At 40.4% G+C, this 23,598-nt stretch overlaps 1 protein-coding gene across 1 annotated transcript; it reads right to left on the bottom strand.

The window, feature by feature from the left end:
• Nucleotides 1–6,618: 6,618 nt before the first annotated feature.
• On the bottom strand, nt 6,619–8,314 carry LOC147889836 (pentatricopeptide repeat-containing protein At3g02330, mitochondrial-like). The gene is made up of 4 exons (XM_087391325.1): nt 7,882–8,314; nt 7,627–7,784; nt 7,032–7,585; nt 6,619–6,934 (listed from the first exon to the last, which is right to left on the bottom strand). The coding sequence occupies exons 1-4, from the start codon at nt 8,312–8,314 to the stop codon at nt 6,619–6,621; spliced, it is 1,461 nt and encodes a 486-aa protein (XP_087247451.1).
• Nucleotides 8,315–23,598: the final 15,284 nt, after the last annotated feature.

Raw genomic sequence — 23,598 nt, forward strand, 5'->3', positions numbered from 1 at the left:
TGCACATAAAAGCTTCAAGATATTGTAATCTTCATCATTTGCATAGCAAAAGAAGTTGAAAGCATTGAGAATCACCACTCCATTGTTATAGTCAAAACTACCCAAAGACTCAACTCTTCTTCACACCAAGCTGCCAAGGCATGGAACAATCCCCAATCTATCATTGTGCCTACTGTCGGCGTTGTTGATTCACCAACATATTCAACAGTCCAAACATAAAGGATATGATCATGGTGACTGTGCGAATAGCTTGAGCATCACCTTCACAATCTTCAAGTTCTCTTAAACGGGTTGCAATCTCTTCTAACGGAGTTCTTCTAGGCATCTTCTTTATCTCATCAAAACACATGCCTCTTCTAGGCATAACATGCAATCAAGTACACCCGAGACTGTTTAGTAAGGTGGGATGAATCCAATACCAACGTACTTGGCAACTCCACCAAAAGATGTGACATGAAGTTGGGGGTAATAAACTTCATGCACCTCTTCACTTCCTGCTGCTTTCGAACTGACAGCCAAAGATATTTATCATTGAGAAGGGGACATTAGAAAAAAACTTTTATGCTAAGATACCACACCATACTTTCCTCCCTCAGATGAGAGTGAAGATGGTAACATCCCAAGTGATGTTGTAATCAAGCATAGGGAGAAGGAAAGGATCAGCAGAGGCCATAATCTCAGCGAGCCGATCTGCGCCAAAGAAAAGAGCGATACGTTGTTGAAAGAAGATCTTGTAGCTCAACATGACATGAACTGATATATATCGAGGAGTTTGAAGGGGCTGATTAGGTCGGATGGGTAGATTCCGAGGAAACATTGCACCTCCTTCATAGACACCTTTACACTTAGCTCAAAACACTCTACAAACTGTCATTAGACACATAGGCCTATAACTTTTAGTAGAGACATGATATCAGAGATTTAAGCAGACAAAGAGATGTGTCTTGATATGGGCTTCATGCTGATATAAGTTTCATTGAAAACAGACAGACCGTTGAAGAGATATGGACAATTTACTAGAAGGGGGTAAAAACTGTCATGAAAACAGACTATCAAACACAGAGACTCATAACATTTTGCAGCAGTATCTGATTCAAGATTTAAGCACATAGAGACATGCATATTAAATAGAGATTCGCACTGATATATGTTTCGTAAGAAACAGAGAAGCGGCCAAAAAGTTATGGATAGTTTACTAGATGGGGGTAAAAACTGTCATGAAAACAGACTACCAAACACAGAGACCCATAACTTTTCGCAGCAATATTTGATTCAAGATCTAATCAATACAAACATGTGCCTTGAAGAGAGCTTCATGCTGATATAAATTTCATTACAATTGAACTACCGAGCAGAAAGTTATGAGCAAAACACTAATAGGGGGTCAAACTGTCATGAAAACTACCCTCCACCCAGGCTATATTCTCGCCTGAGCAAGATGCTCCCTCAAGACTCCACCTTTATCAACGATCGACCCCTCATAGATTTCTCCTAGAAGAGGGGAAGAAGTTTGCATGGTGGCTCGGGAAACAGAGGGACCATGTGTGCACAGTGGGCAGCCGAATAGAAAGAACTTTTAAGGCTTTGAAAGAAAGAAAAGGGAAGAGATACTCAAGAGAGAGAGAACCTGAAGTGACCTTCATTACAAATAGAGTGAGAATCCACTTCAACACTACAAACACAAGGGAGAAGAAGAGGTTTCATACATACAAGAGGGAGCAGAAGCTCCAAGACTACTCATAGAGAGAGAATAAACTAGAGAGAGAAGGACTCAAGAGTCTACATAAGAGAATATCTACAAGAGGGAGAGAAGGCTCATGAAAGAGGCTTGGGGAGACTAGAGCTACAGCAACATGAGGCCTAATGGTGGAAGAGATTGATGAACAAGGGAGAGGAGGGCTTCTTTTATAGAGATTTTGTTACCCTCCTTCACCCATTTACAATTGCTACCTGTAGATTCCTTTCCCCATCAATCACATAAGCACGTGTCACCATCCATGTCCTTTTTGGCTACTCTTGCCATGTGTCCCATCAAAAGATGCTCAAGACTCTTAAAATATTGAGAAAGTCAGGAGTCTCCTCACATGGAGCCCATAGGGACCCTCTCTTTTCCACATGTCCACATCCTCCTTATTCCACATAGGAGTTCTAGAAGGATTCCTCTTGACTTTACACTCCTCCACATGCCTTCCATACGCTTGGCATGTGGCCTCTCTTATATTATTGGAACACATGGACATGAGCCCACCTCTTTATATGACTCACTCTTCCTATTTTCTAAAAAACTCCATAATATCCCATACACAAATAACTCTCACCCCATACCAAGGTATTTATAATTCATACCTATGGTATTTACAATGAGCCATTCCACTCATCCTCTTCATCCCATACAATATCATAGAAAGTAGGAATAAGTTAGAGCCGCTAGGCTATCACTTGATACTCAAACTCTTATCAAAGATAGAGAAAAACATTATCAATGCCAAGTTAAAAATATCAATTTTTGGCATCACACTACCCACACTGGTTGCTTAGTCTTCAAAGGCATGAAATTTTCATCTTTATAGCTTCAACTTTCACATATCAATGTATATCACATGAACAAAATGAAAGGTAACACTGACATATGACATCATAAATATTGTGTGTATTCAACATTTCTCTCAAGTATAAAAAATACTCTCTTGAAGGCCTTAATTCACGTAGTTGTGCTCATTTCAGCAAAGCACTTCATGCTTCCACTTTTTTTCTTGGGGCAAAGAAAGGAAACTTCTATTAATGCTTGGGGGGAAAACCCCATACAAATCAGCTCCAGAACAAGGCTGATGATGGTAAATACAAGGAGATATGTGTGGCTATTCCAGTCCAAACTATCAAAAATCCCAGCTCACTGCCTAGGGGTATCTTGAACAAGAGCGAATAGCCAGGGCAAAAGCCTGTACATCTAATAGATATCTCTTGTTAGAAAAGTGTAGAATATGCTTGCATGCCAAGCCTTACACAAACGCTTCCACCTCTCAGTGGTACCATGCAAGCCTGAGTCTCCACGCTCCTAGCAGGTGCGTGGAGTGAAGATGATGTCCTACCAAATGGCTACTAGTGTAGCCGCCAGTGGAACCTGGTGCCCTCCCATCCTGTGACTGCAACGGGCGACGTAGATGTTCCAGGCAGTAATGTTGGCCATTGTCTCCCACACACTATCCTCCAATAACGACAAAGGGTGGGTGTGGGGGATGATGATATGGCATCAAGGAACTCCATCCATAGGACTTGCTCACCATGACTCCTGTATGTCGGTGATACCTACTCAATAGCAAAAGGATTTTGTCCCTCTGTGAACCATCCCACCATCCCCCATGTGAAGTCTCTCTGCATCCTCTTTACAGGTAAAGAAGACAAGCGATGAGATTTTGGTGTGAGAGTCCATCTCGTGAGAGGGAGAATAGAGAAAGGAGCTTCTCGCTCAGGAGCCAACAAGAAAGGGCTAGAGCAAAGAATAATTCAAAATGGGGAAGCAAGAGGAATGAGAGAGAATTAAAGGAGTGTGGTAGCTGGATGGGAGGATTTGGCTTCAGGTCAAATGGTGCAAGTTTGGTTGAGAAACTAGGTTTCTCATTTTGGTTACAATTAAGAAACTAGATGGGAGAGTTGAGGAAGCAAGTGGGTGCTCCACATCATTGTTTGGGCCATTGAATAAAGAAATAGAGAAGTCAAGCCACTTCCAATATTCTATTGCCCTCCACCAGCCAATATTCTATTGCATTTTATTCACCTTATTCTTCCATGTCACCAGTCCAAGGGATCCTTTATAGGGCCCTTTTTGAGTCCAAAGTTTTTGTAATAAATATCGTTGACACACACACACACACCATCAGGGATCCTCGTGAAGTGTGGATATGTATATTATTCTGTGATAGCTATCAGGAAGCTTGATCGATACTCTATATCTTTGATAAGGGATGGATATATAGACCCCCGGACTATATGATTACCAACTATGCATGCCCATGGTCATGGAAGGATCCTTATGATTGTCAATGACATAAGCAACTAAGTTGCATTAATTAGGGCGTATTTTTTTTTAATTCAAAAAAAACGCGCAAATACACATTTTTTACGATTTAAGACATTTCAAACGTTTTTTGCTATTTTATTCGTACAAATAACCTATTCGTACGAATAATTTGCTATTCATATGAATAATTTTATTCATGGGAATAAGTTTATTTGTACAAATAACACAGTTTATTTGTACAAATAACACAGTTTATTCGTGCGAATAAACATAGTATAAACATGTAGCCACCACTGCCATTTATGGTATTCGTATGAATACATCCACCTGCCTTCCTTACCACCTTAGCCACTTGCTTGCCAGCCCTGCTACCTCCTGCTTGCTTGTGGTACCTACCAACTCTCTTCATAGGTACCTTCGAAACCCTTCCTTGCGAGACTGACACTCATCTCTCTTGCGATAGATGTGTGTTGCAGTCTTTCGCTAGTAATTAATGTTTATTTGTTTTGTTTTGTTTAGGATTGGCACTCATCTCTCTTAAGTGCCATCCTGTCTACACACTAAAATACAATACAATACAAATATTAAATAATTTAAAAAGACTACAACACACAGAGTTGTGTGCTGCAGTTTGTTTTTGTTGTGTGTTACAGCTTCAATTTAATATAAATAATGGTTTTTAACCTGAGACTGGCACTCATCTCTCTTGAGAGTTGTGTGTTGCAGTCTCAGTTTGTATAAAAATGTTTGCTTGTAGGAAATCTTGGGCTAGCACCCATCTCTCTTAAGAGAGTTGTGTGTTGCAGTCCAAGCTTAGTGATATTTTCATAGATGCTTATTTTAGCACTCATATCTCCCTTGAGAGTTATGTGTTGCAGTCTAAGTTTAGAGATGTTTTCAAGAACACTTAGTCTGGCACTCAACTATCCCTTGATAGTTATGTGTTGCTGTCTAAGTTAGATATCATGCGATGTGCTCTTAAACACTTATTCTAGCACTCAATTGTCCTTTGATAGTTGTGTGTTGCAGTCTAAGTTAGATATTATGCGATGTGCTCTTAGACACTTAGTCTGGCACTCAATTGTCCCTTGTGTGTTGCAGTCTAAGTTAGATATCATGTGATGTGCTCTTAGACACTTAGTCTGGCACTCAACTATTGTAAGAAAACAATACAACGTCTGTGCTCAACAGATAACAGGATCTCATATGCAAGAGAAAAAAGCAGATAGTATGGAGAATCAAAAAATTTGATTACTATAAAACTGATACAATAGATGGCGCTGCCTCCCAACTGTGCACTCCTGTGTGAGAAGCTTCGATGGCGTGCTGGAAACAGTAGAGGACAGAGGCTGGATGCTAAGGAATTAGGGTTGTTATAGCCAGTGATGAATATGGGCTTCACGGGCTTGCTCTCATATAGCCTTGATGTATTTCAGTACCCGCATCCCTGCCCTCCAATGGTTCTCCCGGGGCTTATTGGAAAACCTGCTTAATACACCAGACGCAAAGCTGATGTCCGGTCACGTGTTGCACAAGTAAATCAAACTGCCCACAAGCCTTTTGTACTTCGCTTCGTCCACCAGTGGTGATGAATCCTCGTTTGAGAGCTTCATGTCAACCTCCATAGGGGTGCCAACTGTCTTGCACTCAACCATGTCAAATGCCTTCAGTATCTCTCCAGCATACTTCAGCTGTGAGATGAAGATCTGTTTTGGCTCTTGCCAAACTTCAATCCCCAAACAGAAATGCATCAGCTGAGGTCTATCATTTCAAACTCTTTTCCTAGCAACTGCTTTGTCTGCAAGATCTTTTCTTCATGGTTCCTTGTTATGACAAGGTCGTCCCCATAAAGGACCATGATCATACACTTGCCTACTTCTCTGTAGATATACAAATTTGCATCAGATGGGCTCCCTTAGCACCCACTTCTCTAACATGACTGAAACCGAATCTTTCCCAGTTCACCAAAGACAGACACCACCAACCTTAGTGTAGGAGAAGAACGGATCTGCTTTCAACATTCTCGAAAGATCCAGACAGCTGCAATAAAATGCAGATCTCAACCCTCAAGGCCTGAACAGATACCATCATAGAAGAAGCATCAAACCTTGTCCTAGACTAGTATCCTGCTCCAATTGCCAGACCGACCGTAAAAGTAAGGGATACCACTGCAAAAGCAGAGTTTCCCCAATACTTCTCGCCAAGACATTTTACCATCCTTGTCATTTTGACTACAACTGCATCTTTGCAAAGAGTATCCCGCCGAATATTTGTGATGTAAATGCAGTAGCATTGACCCAATCATCACGACATGTATGGGTGTTAAATTATTAGGGCACAAGGGCTACCGAGCTCCTACAAGTGCACACACAGTAAAATTTCCTTGTCACGATCACATATAAGATATACCATCAAATACAGAGTCCAAATCCGATACAAAATCATTCAGCTTTGCCTACATGTCCTTACCCTTGGGATGTCTCCTATCACCCGCCAAAAGATGTATGCACCAATCCACTATGGTAAGTCCACCAGCTCTCCTTGGGCATTTTCCATGCTTGTGCACTCTCTTTCATTACTTAGATCATCCCATGATCCTCTTACATCTGAGCAGCATCACCACATATGTTTGCCATCAAGACATATGCTGCGGATAGGCTTGCATCTAACTGCACCACATTTTCAAAGGCATGCCTTCCAACCTCAACATTTTTCCATTTTTGACAGGCACCCAACAAGGTCAACCATACAACAACATTAGGTTGGAAAGGCCCCTTTTCCACCATCACCACTTCCTCGTCCAGTCGACCTGCATGATCAATTATACAGGTATAGTGCTCAATGGTTGGAATAATACCATATTGTTCGCTCATAGCATGAAAGTACTCCTGCCCTTTGTCCACTAGACCCACATGACTGCATACGATGAAAAGACTAAGATATGTGGGCCCATCGGGTTGTATGCCTTTCTCCCTCATTCTATCAAAAAAATGGAACACTAGTTTACTCTCACCCTTGTGGGTATATCACACTCCAGACTACATCATCCCTAGTGTCCAGTGCATCAAACAATTGTTGGGCATCACCCATGCTCCCACATTTAGCATACATGTCAATAAGGCTAGTCATAACGATTGCCATGGTCTCGAGACCAACCTTTCTAATTTGAGAATGCAATTCCTTTCCAGTTTCCAGAGCTGCTGCACTACAACATGCTTTCAGCATGGCAACAAAGGTAACACTACTAGGTGACAGACCTTGTTCTTGCATTTGTACATAGAGTCTAGAAGCCTCCTCTTTTTCTTCTTGCTCAGCATATCCCAAGATTATGTTAGTCCATGTGACCACATCACGGTGAGGCAACTGATCAAAGACATGCTGTGCATCGTCCATGCTCCCACATTTCACATACATGTTCACCAAAGTGTTTCCAATAGACACATCTGACTCAAAACCCCTCTTTACTATTTGAGAGTGGAATGCTATACCCTTTGTTAGGAATCCTGAAGTCAATAATTTCCCTCCAATTTGCTTCCCCACTTCCAGTGCTAGCTGGCTGCTGCAAGCCTTCAACACACCAACAAAGGTTCAATCATTAGCTTGGACACCTTCCTGTGCATCTGTGAATAGAATTCCAAAGCCAGCACACTCTCTTCTTGCTCTGCATACCCTGTAATCATGGCATTCCAAGTAACCACATTACGATAAGGCAATTCCAAAAAGACCTGCAGTGCATCCGCCATGCTCCCACATTTCGTGTACATATCTACCAAGGTGGTCCCCACAAATACATCAGACTCAAAGCCACTGTTTACTACTTGGGAATGAATGGCTCTTAACTACTTGGGAGTGGATGGCTCTACCTTTTGCTAGGCATCCTGCTTTTGCGAAACTTCCCTCTTCTAATGCTGCTAGAGAACTGCAAGCCTTCAAAGCACCAGTAAAGGTTCGATCATCCGGTTGGACACCTTCCTGGTGCATCCGTTCATACAACTCCAAAGCCTGCCCACCCTCTTCCCACTTGGCATACCCCAGAATCATGATGTTCCATGACACAACATTGCAATTTGATATAGTGTCAAACACATGATGGGCATCCATCATACTGCCACGCTTCACATACATATTCATCAAATTGTTTGACTTAAACACTTCAAGCTCCGATGAAGTTCTAGGAGGAAAGCTAGGTATTCCTTTGTCCTTTTCAAGGTGAAGAAACCTTTTGTGCATAGCATTTCCAGCTATGCCTGCACCGAAAAATTGACAGCAAAGGGGTAGCCTAAGCTGTGAACCCATGATGATCTAGAGGCTGTTGCCTCTTTGACAAGTTCCTTCAATGCATTAAACTATGTTACATGGGCATATGAGCGGCAAAAACGCCAGCCCTGTTTTTAAATTTGACCCATTCCAATTTTGCATACAGCGAGGATACAAATTCAAAGTTAGATGTGTACAATTTGATTTGCTAGAACCGTTGATTTTACAATTCATTTTAGGGACCATAGCAGAGTCTAAAGACAAGAATGAAGGGAATAGTATCAAGAGAGAGAGAGAGAGAGTGAGGAGCGACAACGAGAAGAGGTGTGCCAGATCCTCAAGATTCAGATCCCACTCCCTAAAAAGTTGCTAGGAGGGAAGTACCCTTAGATACATACGAACCTTAATAAAAAATTCCTGTCTTCTCAGTGGGTTCCACAGAATGCAACAAAAAAAGCCTAACGCTGAAGATGTAGGTTCTTCCCAATCATATCTTCCCCGACAGCCTGAATAAGACTCCTGAAGCAACTAATTCGAGGCTTGGAAAAAGCAGACTGTAATCATGGTTTAGAGGGGAAATGGAATCACTAGAGATGTCAACTCCAGAGAACTAATGTAGACCATCAGAGGCTCAGAATGCATCATCAAGTACAAAGTATTGGGACATATTTGCCAAATCCCCCACTAGATGAGAAAATAAAAATTTGCAGTTGCAAGATCAGAACGGGCTGTTGGACTCATTTGAGGACTTAGATATTCCATTGTTGGAATAGATGTGCTTGGAAATTTGATCCCAAGGGAGATCACCGAGAATGGACTACCACCAAGGATTCTAATTCCTTTGGATACGTAAACCTTCAGAGTAGCTACTTGGACCTCTCTAGATCCCTAAAGTGCTCTTGCAGTAGGCGATGCTCAAGGGTGGGAAGCACAGGAATGCAACCTTCAACACCCTCCCCAACACCTCCTTGGCAACACCTACAGACTTTCATCCAAAAACTTTGCAAGAACTACAAATACAAAGGCCATCCATAACAAGTGAATACATTCAAGAGGCCTGCTCTGGCAAACTGAAAGCTAGCAGCTTAGAGAGAGAGAAGAAGACGAAGAAAGAAGAAGGAGAGAGAGAGAGAGAAAGGGGGAGAAAATGATGGCCAAATTTTCGAAATTACTATAATGGGATTAGCTTCTTACAGAAATCACCATCGCTTAAGGCCTAGCCCAGGGGCAAGCCAAAAACTAGGTACAAAATAAGGAGCAAATACAAGAAATAAGACAAACCCATCTATATCAAATATTGGCCGCATGCTTAAAACTTTGAAAGAACATCATGAAGAAAAGCCTATAAAGCAGTGAACATTGGAATTTCTAGCCCTAAGTCAAACAAGGTGGGGATCCCACTATGGCCCTACCTTTTAGAGTGTCATTATAAGTCCAAGTGTAAGTAGCTTGATAAATATTTTGAATAACTTGTGAAAAGAAACGATAGGTGTAAATTGGAAGGAAAGGAAAAAAGAAAAAGCAAGTGAAGGTGAAGGAATATCGGGATAGGTAGATGAGTGAAAGAGAGGAGATTAAAGAGGTGAAAAGGTGTATGTGTGTGTGTGGTGGATGGGCCATTAAATAAAAGTGGGGACATGCCTACTTTGGCAAGAGTAATATAAATGTGGTGTCATACAAGAGAGAAAGAGAGCCTCCATCTTTAGAGAGGAACAAAAGACAAAAGCTTTAGGATAAAAGACAAAAGCATTTAGGATAGGTCATGCAGAATGGATGCAAGATGCAAGGAAAATGGAAAGACCAGGATTTGTGGAGACTAGTGATGATATTGCACATCCTATTGTGCAGATTGGTAAAATTCCTTTGTCTATGCAGGATGGGAAAAAGAAATACCTATCCGATGTATTTCATGTCCCGAATATCACCAAGAACCTGGTTTTTGTTGGTCAAATGGTTGAGCAGGGCTTGCAGGTCAGATTTAATCCTCATGGATGCTTTGTTGAGGATATGAAAAATAAAGGTCACTTGATAGCAAAAGGGAAGAAGAAAGGTAGGATGTTTACATTGGATGCGGACATGCCTAAATTGAGTGCAGTAATGTTTGTGCATGAGACTGGTGTAGTTGCAGATATTGATATCTGGTATATGGATAGGCAGATTGAGATCAGGAGGATCTCCTCAAAGCAATGTAGATAGTGGTATGCAAGTATCAAAAAAAGGAAAAGAGAAAGTAGATCAGCCCATGGTTGATGTGAATGCAGGTCACTCTTATGTGGATGGTGAATTTAATGGCTCAGATAAGAGCCTTGATGATGAGTTGGGTATTCCTTCTGTTGTTACACCTGGAGTAAGGAAGACAAGGGATGTTTTGAGAGCACCTATACCTGGAGTAAGGAAGACAAGGGATGTTTTGAGAGCACCTATACCTTTACAACCATTCACTATACCTATATGGTCAAAGTGATACATGAACCAGAACCCAGTTCTTTTGAGCAAGCCATGGGAAAAGAAAAATGGGAGAAAGCCATGGATGAAGAAATGGATGCCTTGGAAGCAAATGCTATATGGGAATTGGTGCCTTTGCCTAAAGATAAGAATGTGATTGGCTGCAAGTGGGTTTATAAGGTGAAGCACAATGCAAATGTTCTGTGAACAGATACAAGGCAAGATTAGTTGTCAAGGGGTATGCACAGACATATGGCATTGATTATGAAGAAACATTCAGTCTGGTTGTAAGGATGGCAATCGTAAGAGCAGTCATTGCTATGGCTGCATCAAAGGGATGTTCTTTACATCATATGGATGTAAAGATTGCTTTCTTGCATGGTGGTTTGCAAGAAGAGTTCTGTATGGAGCAGCCACCAGGTTATGTTCATGCTGTTCTGTATGGAGCAGCCACCAGGTTATGTTCATGCTTTCTTGCATGGTGGTTTGCAAGAAGAGTTCTGTATGGAGCAGCCACCAGGTTATGTTCCTGAGTTTGTTTACAGGTTAAAGAAAGCCTTGTATGGCTTGAAGCAAGCACCTAGAGCATGGTCTAACAAGATAGGACAATATCTTGTCACTATTGGCTTTCAAATTTTCAAGGTAGATTTCTCACTTTATGTGAGAAAAATAGAGAAAGGCATTATGCTGCTTGTCATTTATGTTGATGATTTGATCATCATAGGTGGTAGTGATGAAGATATCCTTCATGTGAAAATGCTTTTGAAGCAAAAGTTTTAGATGAAGGATTTGGGAGAGCTGCGTTACTTCTTGGGCATTGAGGTGATTAGATCCACAAGTGGGATATGGCTCTTACAAAGGCAGTATGGATTGGACATGCTGTCCAAATATGGGATGACAAGCTGTAAGCCTATTTCAGTTCCTTTGGAGCAGAATGTGAAGTGGAGCGCAGATGCAGGTGAGCTTCTGGAAGACCCTACTATGTATAGATGCATAGTAGGAAGTTTGATTTATATTTTGGATGTGGCTAGACGCATACTGAGGTATGTGAAGTCCACATTGCACTATGGACTATTTTATGAGACTGGGTTCAGATACAATTGCATGGATACACTGATGCTGATTAGGTAGGTAGTATTTCTTATAGATGATCTAAAAGTGGATATGTGTTCTCTTTTGGGAGTGCTGCAGTCACTTGGAGCAGCAAGAAACAGCCTACAGTTGCCTTGTCGAGCACAGAGGCTGAGTACAGGGGTGCAGCAATGGCTGCATGTGAGGTAGCTTGGTTGCGTAAGCTACTTTAAGATATGCATCAATCTACAAATGGGCTAGTTGTCATTTATTGTGACAACATGAGCAGTATACACTTGGCAAATAACCCAGTCTATCATGCTAGAACAAAGCACATTGAGGTGCATTATCACTATGTGCAGGAAAAGGTTCTAATAGGTTTTATTGATCTAGTTTATGTCAGCATAGAGGATCAGGTAGCTGACATATTCACGAAGACATTAGGCATAGAGAAGCTGTGCAAGTTCAAAGACCTGCTTGGTGTGCAGGAATTAGGATTGAGCTCGAGGGGGAGTGTTGAGATATCGAGCTCCACTCGTGATATGCCAGGGTGACCGTTGTGCATTTATGTCACCGACTTGTTAGCTGCAGATGCGGTTGGTACACCGCCCATGCATAATAGCTGGATGATAGCTATCTTTATGTACTCTAGTTAGTGGCTCAGTTAGTATGCCACCTAGGTTAGCTGAGTTTGGTTTGAGACCCACATATAGGGTTCACCTATTCCTTTTGTACTTAAAGAGAGAGTTCTTTTGGCTTTCACAACTAAGAAGAGGAAAACTGTTTTCAACCTCTACCTTTGTGTGTATTCCCCCATTGTGTATGTGAGAAAGCCGCAAGTGAGACTCCTTACTTCTCTTCCACTCTCTTCACACAAGCATGATGTTGTCATTTTCCGTCAGTGTCCATGGCATGAAGTGCATGCTTACTCTTCCCATGATTTTTATGGCATCAATAGGGGCTGATATAGTCTCGCATTAGCCTTTTTTCCTTTATCTTCTTGGCATTGAGTGCATCTCATGGGCAAGTCCACTGGATTATTTGACAAAGTACTCCTAGAGATGAAGTGTATCGCATGCTCAATCTTCTTATGAGGTGGTAGCTCCTTTGGGAGTTCAATAGGATCTTATGAGGTGGTAGCTCCTTTGGGAGTTCGATAGGGAACAGAAGCAGAACAAAAGAGGTGAGAGAGAGGGAGAGCTAGAAGAGAGCCACATAAGTTTTGGTGGTTGCAGAACACCCTAATGTTCTATGTCATCCATATATATATGTATTTTAGTATTGTACATAACCGGGGTAAGGCATAGTGGCCTTTAACCCTCAGAACCTCCCACTTAAAGGCCAATGTGTGTTTAAGAGAGAGCAACCAATGGACATACTATCCAATGCACATCAATACACGACAATACTCAAACCGTTGACTAGGTAGACTCTTCGTCAACATATTTGCAGGGTTATCATCTGTATGAACCTTGACAAGCTCTATGCGCTTATCCTCAACTACATCCCTGATGAAATGGTACTTGACCTCAATGTGTTTGGTCTTTGCATGAAAGACCAGATTTCGTGCTAGCTGAATAGCACTCATGGAATCACTATGCAATGTCGGTACACTTATATGAATCCCCAAATCTCCCACTACCCGATCAAGCCATATAGCCTCCTTGTAACCCTATGTGGCTACAACATACTCGACCTCTGTGGTAAACAAAGCAACACACTTCTATGCGTGAGACATCCACGACACTGCACCACCTACAAAGGTGAACACATAACCAAAAGTGGATCTCTTGCTATCCACACGCCTTGCATAGTCTGAATCTGTGTACACAAGTACATGCATCTCTCATCTACCAAAGCAGATACACATCTCCTTGGTACCCTTCATGTACCTCATGATGCACTTAACTGCCTCCCAATTTCTCTTTCCTAGATCAGCCATATATTAGCTACTAACAGCTCTCACTGCAAATGCAATGTCCGGTCTAGTAGCTATCATAGCATACATAAGACTCCCAACTAATGATGCATAAGGAACCTTGGCCATCATGGCCCTCTCCATGTGGCAAGGAAACCAAGTCTCAAGTCTTATCTTTCATGAGTGAATTCATCTCTGATTGCATAGCATACTCCCACTTGTGCTAATCCTTGCGCATCATAGCCTCTCTATAGAAAGAAGGCTCCCCGTAATCAGTAAGCATCACATAGTCTGCCCCTAGAACAAACCTATCAAGCAGTCTAGACACTCTAGCTAATCTTCTCAAGGGCATTTTAGCTTGTTGTCTGGCCTGCATATCAGCCTCATTGGGCTCATTATTTCCACCAATAGATGATCCACCATCTGCCCTTGATTGTGTACCTATGGGAGTACCTGGTGGCACCATTTCCTACACATTCGGTGCATGGGTAGCTTGCTGTCTATCAACATATGTGGGTGGATTCACATCCTGGAAAGTGATTCTCCTCATTTCCACATCCCTCATGGGTGTCTTATGCATCTTCTTCTCATTGAATAGCACATTATGGGTTCCTATAATCTTCTTTGCTTCTGGATCCCAGAGATGATAGCCCATCTCTCCACTTTTCCCATAACCCAGAAAGATGCATTTCGTAGAGACTTAGGATCTAGCTTCTTCCGAAGCTCTTTTGGCACATGTGCATATGCCTCACCCCCAAATATACGCAAATGAGAGTAAGAGGGATTCTTTCCACTCCATGCCTCTTTAGGAATACCACCATCCATACTCTTGCTGGGTGATCTATTGATCACATTTACTACAGTCTTCATTGCCTCAATCCAAAAACCACCAGAAAGACTTACATTGGAAAGCATACATTGCAACATTTCCTTAATGGTGCGGTTCATCTTTTATGCAACTAGATTTTTCTTTGGAGTACGAGGGGACGTGAGCTCCCTCTGGATCTCACTTGTATCACAGAAATGTTGAAAGTCATGATAGAGATACTCTTCACTGTTGTCAGTTCATAGGCATTTAAGTGTTCTACCTGATTGATTTTCAAACAAGCCCAAAATCAAACAAGCCCAACCATTTCTAAAATACATGGAACACATTGCTCTTCCAAGCCATTGCATAAGCCCACACTTTCCTAGTTGGATTATTAATGAATGTCACATAGTGTTCAACCCTGCCTAATGATCATGTAGGCATGGGACAGCATACATCTGAATGCACCAAATCAAGCTTTTCAAGCTCTTTCTTTTCCCTTCTTTTATAAGCTGATTTAGTCTACTTCCCATAGAGACAGTGCTCACAAAATTCAAAGTAAAAAAAACTCAAATGTGGTACAAAACCAAAACGGCATAAGAGTTTCATCCCATTTTGGCTCATATGGCCCAATGGGCAATGCCACAAAGAAGTACTTGGCTGCTTGATTATTGCAACAACATGATCAGACACCCCTGATACATGTAAGGGATACAGAGCTCAACACTTGGGACCCCTGGCCAAAAGCATAGAGCCCTTTTGAATTTTCCAACTCCCAAAACCAAAGATGGTATGAAAACTAGCATCATCTAACTGACCTGCTGAAATGAAGCTCTTGGTCAGCTTAGGCACATGTCTCACATTTTTCAAAACAAATGCGGACCCATTTGCAAAAAAAAACTTTATGTCACATGCTCCCACTATGTCCCATGCATAGGTATTTCCAAGATGCACACAACTTGTCTCTCCACTGTCATAAGTGGAGAACCATTCCCTATGGGGTGTAACATGGAAGTGAAGCACCAAAATCCAAAATCCAATTTAGGGAATATGCATCATCTAAAGTGGTAAGCAGCTTTGTAGGTACACTAAACATGAAGAGAATGTCATTGTCACTATCATCACTAACTGCATTGATCTCCTAGATCTTCACTTTTCCTTTGTCCTCCCTTGGACTCTCTTCCTTATTATTTGCACCCCAATTTTCATGCCTTTTCTTATTCTATTGTTCCCTTTTCAGCTTGTTGTATTCCCTTTTCATGTGGCCCTTCTTGCCACAGTGGTAACACTCAATGTTTTGAGCCTTGGATTTGCTATGAGACTTCCCTCTTTCTTGGGACTTCCCCTTGAACTGTGATCTTCCCCTTTGCACATTTAAGGTTTCATCCTGCTTGTTACAATCCATAGACTTCTGTCTAATCTCCTTGGCCCCCACAACATCATCAAACTTCAGTAGTGCAGCAAGTGCACAGTTATTGACAACTGTACGAAAGGTATCCCATGAGGATGGAAATGAACGTAAGAGGAATATTGCCTTTGTCTTCGTGTTGAAATTTAGCTAAGCCTGAAGCTGGCTGAAAATTATATCGAATGCATTTCAGTGAGAAGCAATGGATACCCCTTCCTTCAACTGCAATTCAAACCACCTCTTCATGAGGTAAATTTTATTAGAGGCAGTTTTTCCTTCTTGTATTGGCACATAATTTCTTCCACAAATCTTTCGTAGTCTTCTCATCTACTACTCTGAAATAAACTAACTCTGAAAGATAAAGTCTAATAGCATGCTTTGCTAATGCATCCAACTCATTTTGCAATCTTTGCATACATGACATCCATGACATGACCTGCACTTTCCACGGTGGCTAAAAGAATACTTCAAAAAACCACTCTAGATGTGAAGTAAACCTAAGTCAAAGTCAAAGCATGCAATTGACCTGTAAATGAAACCTTAGAAGCCTAAGGTTCAATAAAAATGCCACGTGTCAAAAAATCAAAGATTTGAACCTTTGAATGGAATTTTTGATAGAGAAACAGAAGATTTGATGTCTCAAAGAGACGAAACTTCTCCAAATCTCCACGAAATTGCGCAAGAGCTTTTCGGCCTCTGGAATGCAATGGAGTAGATGGTTTTGGAAATTGTGGTCCCAATCACCAAGTATAACACACAGATTGAAAAATCTTTTAGCAAATTGATCTATTTGTAAAAACCATCGGAGTACGAATAATGAACAACACAAAATTTTTAGGATCTCCTAAGTACACTGAAATTGATAGAAATGGGAATGGTTTCTTCAAACTTGAGTTCCAACACACTGGCAGAAAAATGTTGAAGCAGAGATAGTGAGTCAAAAATCCAATGAAATGATCCCAAATTTTAAAATGAAGGGTTTTTCAAAATCTCGAAGTGCAATAGACACCAAAAGCAGGCAATGGTTGCTTTTGCAAGTCATTCTGGACTCTCATTTATCAAAAGGAATAGGGAAATCATCAAAAAACGTCTTTTTGCCCCAAAACCACCTGTAGGCTTGCAAAAAACCACTTAGAGACTTCCAAAACCCATTTATGAGGTTCTATAAGATTCCAATATCACCTAGGTAGCTCAAACAAGCACCCATAGACTTGCTCCGTCCCACAGAAATGTAGTGGCAAACTTCAGGGTCCAGGGACACGCTTAGTTAGACCACCGCAAGCATCAGATAGAACACCCGGGCTCTGATACCAGTTGAGAGTGCTCTCAACAGAAGTGGAACGGAAGAGGTTGAGAGAGGGGGAGACCTAGAAGAGAGCCACACAAGTTTTGGTGGGTGCAAAACACCCTAATCTTCAAAGTCGTCCATATATATATGTGTTTGAGTATTATACATAACTAAGGTTAAGGCACAATGGCCTCTAACCCCCACAAATTGTACACTAGCTACTTAATCAAGCGGTTAGATAAACACATCACTAAAGGCACATGGATATCTAAAGAGAAGCTGAAAGAGACATAGCTTTTAATATGGGAGAAAAATTAAAGGAGAAAAGAAGAAGCGAGGCTGAAGGAAATCAGCTAGCTTATTTGTTGCAATCCACCCCAAGAGATCAAAATCTTCCAAACAAGGGATTTTGATGCAAGAGCATAGATGCTCAAACAAGCACCATGGTGGAGTGTTGTAATGTATAGACTAATGGTCCACTAACTTCAATGAAGAGGTTGAAACATGTGGCATCTCCAATTGTATAGTAGATGTAGTTAGGTATTAATGTTTGAATATAAGTTATAACTTATAGGTGATGTAGCTACATTGCTAGCTATTGCACCATGGTAAGAGAAACATTGGACATCAATTCATAGAGCATGATGGCTTAGATATTCATACTACATATATAGTCTTATTAGAGAAACAAGCTGACGTGTGTAACCATTCTAGAGGTATATTAATATATCTACAATCACAAAATCATGTTGAGAGGGAAAAAGGCTATTGGTGGATAGTTTTTCTATCTAAAACACACCCCAAAGCTGCAAACAAATAACATGCAATACATTAGAAACTTGGAGCATATCATTCTAACAAACACTATAAACTCTAAGGTAATCTTGGAATATACAATTTGGTCCTATTGTATGCAAGCTTGCAAAGAACAAGTCTTACAGTCCCATCCAACTCGTATGTACCCAAAAAAATGATGCAATCATTAGAACATGCATGGATTGAGTTATACTACATTGCAAGTCAATTTTTATTTGCCTCATGGGATGGTATTTCCTTTTAGAAGTAATGTTTGAAGTAGCCTACAAAGTAAAGTTGATACAAACATTTGAAGAAGGATGGATAGTCAAATTCCTAAGCTAAGAAAATATGATAAAAGCTTATTAAAAGAGGGTGGCCCCTTGCACCAAAGGAGGCCGCACAAGAACCCACTTCTCCTGCAACAAAGGACCATCCTGCAAGAACTCGTCACAATGCCAGTGTACCTCTAGCATCCAAGATAAGACACAAGCTGGACACATGCTCTACATGGCTTTTAACATGCTATGCAATAGTGCAACATCCGTCAACACCGCATTCCACATGATTGTCGAGTCTAGGTCTAGGTGAGTCATTACGGGGGTGTCCACACTTGTGCATGACCCTCCATAGATTCCTTACAAATTTAGAATCAATAGAATGGTTACAAGATGAGATTGGCTTGCCCCTTGGAAGAGCATTATGGTCACCTCTGCCCATAATATCTTCTCCTTGAGACTCATGGAAACTTTTGCCTCATTGACTATTGGCTCAACCTCATCTGGATCTTCTTCATGTGCCTCTATGGAAGATGGGTCAAAGTAAGCACGCATCAAACCTTACAAGAGCACATTATCATTATCTCATTCATTCATTGAATTGTCCTATTCATTGCATCCATGCAAGGAGGATCGCCTCTTTTTGTTGTCACCCTCCTCCCATAGAACATGCCTATGATCCACTGGTGGCTAGGATTATGATATTGCATACCATGCTCATGCATAGTACCTGGAACTACCTGTCTAAAAAAGCAAATAGAAAAACCTTTCATAACTTCTCATTCAAAGCAATAAGAGGTGGTGGTTGGATGTGAGCATAAGATTCATTGAATTTGTGCCATGCTTATAATGCATTGTCAAATTATCACACCTTTGCATTTTGCACAATCATAAATCATCCTTTTTAGAGCTCCCATGCATGGCCATTCTTTATAATTTGATGAAATTGATGTCATCTACACATGACTAACACATTAGTGACTCTATGCATGTAACTCAAACACACAAGATGGTGGTGAAAAGATGTATAAGCCTCTTGTAAAAACATAATACAAAACTTCTTTTATGCCAAAAAATAAATAAATCATCAAACAATAAACTAGATTTTTGTAACCACAAACACCAATGCATTATGAAAGTACCAAAAAAAACACACATAGTGGAGGCAAAAATATCCTAAACAATTAAATAAACTTTGAAATAGGGCTCCCCATAAAATCAATGATGGAAACATAAAAAAGCATCAAAAATGCTTTCTAAAATATACCTACATCAAAATAAACATCAAAGAAAAGGTTGTTATAAGAACATGAACATTTACTTACATTAGGGCCTCTATAAACTATCATATCCATCAAACACATATACATATAGTAGAGGCACACTGATGCATATTTTTAACACTTATGCATAATGCATGATTTAAAAAAAGGAAATGTGCATGTTTTGCCATGTAAAATGATATCCAAACCACACAAAACTTTGTTTAGAACATGTATATTACTCACACTAAGTCCTCTATAATGTATCATACCCAGCAAATACATACACATATGGTAGAAGCACATAGATGCATATTTTTTTGTGCAGGTGGGGGACATATTATAAAAAAAAGATGTGAGGCTTTGTGGGTTTGAATGGAAATGTTTTTTATAGGATTAGTATTTACATTGTCATATAAATCATTACCAAGTTTTTCCCATTTGTATTAATGTAGCCCAAATTCTGTTGATGCATCCCAATGATTTCATGCCTAGGAGGGGTATGAATTTAAAAGCAGTCATCTATTAAAATGTGAGACTTTGTTAGGATAAATGGTACAAAACTTGATAAGATGACTATTTTTCAAAACTAGTAGTCCTCATCAAGTTTGTTTCATTTTCATCAACGTTGCTTGATACACCCCAATTTAGTGCCTAGTCAAGTTATGGATTGAAAAATGATGCCATTTAAATGGTATTAAATTTGGCATGAGGTGGGGTATGAATAGCATCTAATAATATGTGAGTATTTGTAGGTGGGAATGGGACCAAACTTGTGATATTATTTTTGTTCTTCTATCTTCTACATACTTAGCATGTTCTATAATTTGTAAAACTATCTTCTACATACTAACTAGTTTTGTTCCATTTAGATCAATGCGGGAGAAATCGCCCTTGAAGCATCCCAATTTTGTGGGACATGCATTTAAAATTATTGAGTTATTAAAATTTGAGGCTTTGTAAGTTTAAATGGGACAAAAGTTGGCGGATCATTATTAAAACTATATTCTCAATACTTTGGGAGGTGTTTTTCATTTAAATCCCAACTTTCCAATGATGCACCTCATTAAGTGCCTGGATGGGGTATGGATGGAAGAACAATGCCATATATTAAAAGGTGAGGCTTCATATATGTAAATAGGACCAAAATTGGTAGTATTATTAGTCTTAATATATTATAAATGTTTACCAATTTTTGTACTATTTTGATTAATGCAGCCCAACTTGACCTTGATGCACCCCAACTTAAGTGCCTAAGAGGGGTATGGATTTAAAAAACCATGACATCTATTAGAATGTGAGGGTTTTACACTCTAAATGAAACCAACATTGGTAGGAATTATTTTTTCATTTTTTTCAAAATCCTACCAAGTTTTTGTTGGAAAGTGGTAGTGAAGGAGGACATCATGGATGAGAGTGTGGGAACTAAATGGCAAAATGTTCCATCGAGTTGAGAGGAAGTCCTCTCTTTTATAGAATGGGAGAGAGGGTAGCCTAAATCAATGGCACCTCTCCTACATCAAAGGAGGTAACTCCTAAATCATAGGAACTCCACAATCATAGGCACCACCCCATGTGGGGGCCTTTGCAATACATCATCACCCTTTGCAATACATCATCACCTATGTCATGGCCTATGGCACTAGTCTACACACACACACACAACCATATGACTGCTAGTGGATGCACACATGCACCTAGCAAGCCCTTGATCACACACATCCCAACATAACTCCCCTCAAGGGTTTGCCTCATGCTATGTCAAGGATACATATAGTCACATAGTTTCTCATGCCATCTCATGGTGGTCAAGGATAAATCTATGGCTAGGATCTCATGCTAGCAAAGGTGCCCAAGGGCAAGGTTTACAAAAATGGGATAGACCAAACACATATCACATGGCCTACATCATATGGTGACCAGAGGTGATTTACAAAAGACTAAACACATAACATTCTTTTTGGAGTACTATTCCAGGCAGAGAACCTCAAAAATTGACCAAGTGATGATAAATAAATTTAAAAAGACAAAGTGCTCAAAAGGCATAGTCTTTATCTTCTACCACAAAGTTTGATTCTTCATTTGTTGATGGAGTTCTCTCTTCAATCAGATTTGTCATGTTTTTCTTCTTCTCATTGCAAAACTTCTATGAATGATTCTCCTTGCCACAATAACTGCAAGGATGGATCTTGTAGTAATCTTTTTCAAGATGATTGGTCTTTCCACAATGCTTGCATGCCTTGTACTTGCTCTTTCATGAAAACTTTACTGCAAGTTCTTGTGTGTGCACTTCACCCATTCTTGAAGTATTCTTTCTCTCTTTCTCTTATAGAGCACTAATGATGCCCTCTAGTGTGGGTTGGGGAAGATTCTTCAAGGTAGTCACAATAATCATGGCATACTCTTCAAGAGCACAACCATAGCATCATCTTCAGCAACTAGAGAGTTGATTGAGGCCAATTGTGTCATAAGACTCCTCAAAGTATTAACATGAGCTGCAGCATTGTCTCCATCCATCTTAAGTTCAAGGAACTTAATTTTCAAATTCAACTTGGAAGTATGAGAGCTAGCACCAAATAACACATCTAACTTATGCCAAGCCTCAAAAGGGGATTCCAAATCTGAAATGCGATGCACATAATCATCTCCAAAACCTAATGCAATAATTGCATAAGCTTTCTCTAGCCTTTTGGCATTTGCAAGTGTAGTTGAAGAAGAGTCACTTGCCTTCCCTCTACCTTTGGTTGTGGTGGATTCACCTTCTTGAGATGATTGATTCCCTGACTTGACCAAGTCCCACAAATTCTCTTTCATAAAGCACAAATTTGATTTTCATTTGCCAAGTGTGAAAACCTTGGCCATTGAACTTATCTATCTTAAAGGTGGCCATGAGAGGGTCTTACCTTTATGTTTAGGTAGTGTCTGCTCTCTTACAAATGGCTTATGAGTCTCAACCATACAAGTGCATATTGCAAGCCATAACATCAAAAAATCCTAAACTTTTTGCATCAAAATAATAATATGGTTTATGTGACTTTTCCTTCACAAGTTTTGTTACCTTCCATTGACATATCTAGGTGCTTGTTTCTTCTTCTTTGCTTTCACATATGAAGCATTGGAAGATGAACAAGAGCTAGGAATGATTAACCAATAATTTTCTATGAATAAGTCATCTCCAAGCTTGCATCAAGCATCCAACAATCAAAAAATGCCCAAAACTGAAGAGTAAAAAACAGAGTAATTTGGAGGGCTCAATTCAACTTGTTGAAGAGTGCATTCAAGGGGCATTTATAGCAGATTGAAAGCTTGATTACTAATGAAGATCCACCAGAGAGGAATGGTGCAATTAGGCGCTCAAACATCCAAGATAGTTGTACCTTATTCAACTATGAAAAATGCAAATACTCCTCACTCTAGCAAGCTTTAGTCCTCAAATTTGGACACAAGGTAGCTCATAGTATCGCCCACCTTGTGCTCAAAGCATTTGTCAAGATATGGCTCCAGCAAGTGGAATTACAAGATAAATCAATGCATGTATTCGTGTCGGCACATGCAACAGAGATGACCTAAGCTTAATTCCTCTGTGTCATAGTTTTGCCCCAAGACAAGGTATCACCAGCTGAAAGGGTTTGGCAAATGGCACAGCAAATGGAGAGAACAAAGCTAAGCAAAACCTAGAGAGAAAAGGGCAAAATGTGGAAGAAGGGGGAGAGTGGAGAAGAAGGTGATGAGGTGGAAGTTTGAAGCTGAAATGGACTAAGGGCTCAATGGATGGTTTGGCTCTGATACCAAATGTTGGAAAGTGGGACTGAAGGAGGACATCATGGAAGAGAGTGTGGGAACCAAATGGCAAAATGTTCCATTGAGTTGAGAGGAAGTCCTCTCTTTTATAGAATGGGAGAGAGGGTGGCCTAAATCAATGGCACCTCTCCTACATCAAAGGAGGTAACTCCTAAATCATAAGAACTCCACAATCATAGGCACCAACCCATGTGGGGGCCTTTGTATTACATCATCACTTGTGTCATAGCCTATGGCACTAACTTAAAG

Source organism: Dipteris shenzhenensis, chromosome 20 (genome assembly GCF_047967505.1).
Source record: "Dipteris shenzhenensis isolate YYH24624 ecotype China chromosome 20, Dip_SZ_1.0, whole genome shotgun sequence".
NCBI lineage: Eukaryota > Viridiplantae > Streptophyta > Polypodiopsida > Gleicheniales > Dipteridaceae > Dipteris > Dipteris shenzhenensis.

What these genes read in the sequence shown, in the direction of transcription:
- LOC147889836 (XM_087391325.1), bottom strand. Translation starts at nt 8,314, where the DNA reads ATGGGTTCACAGCTTAGGCTACCCCTTTGCTGTCAATTTTTCGGTGCA. An exon ending in AGCAGGATGCCTAGCAAAAG is followed by an intron (nt 7,785 to 7,881) that starts GTAGAGCCATCC and finishes CCACCTTGGTAG; the next exon opens with ATATGTACACGAAATGTGGG. An exon ending in AGTGTGATATACCCACAAGG is followed by an intron (nt 6,935 to 7,031) that starts GTGAGAGTAAAC and finishes CATCGTATGCAG; the next exon opens with TCATGTGGGTCTAGTGGACA.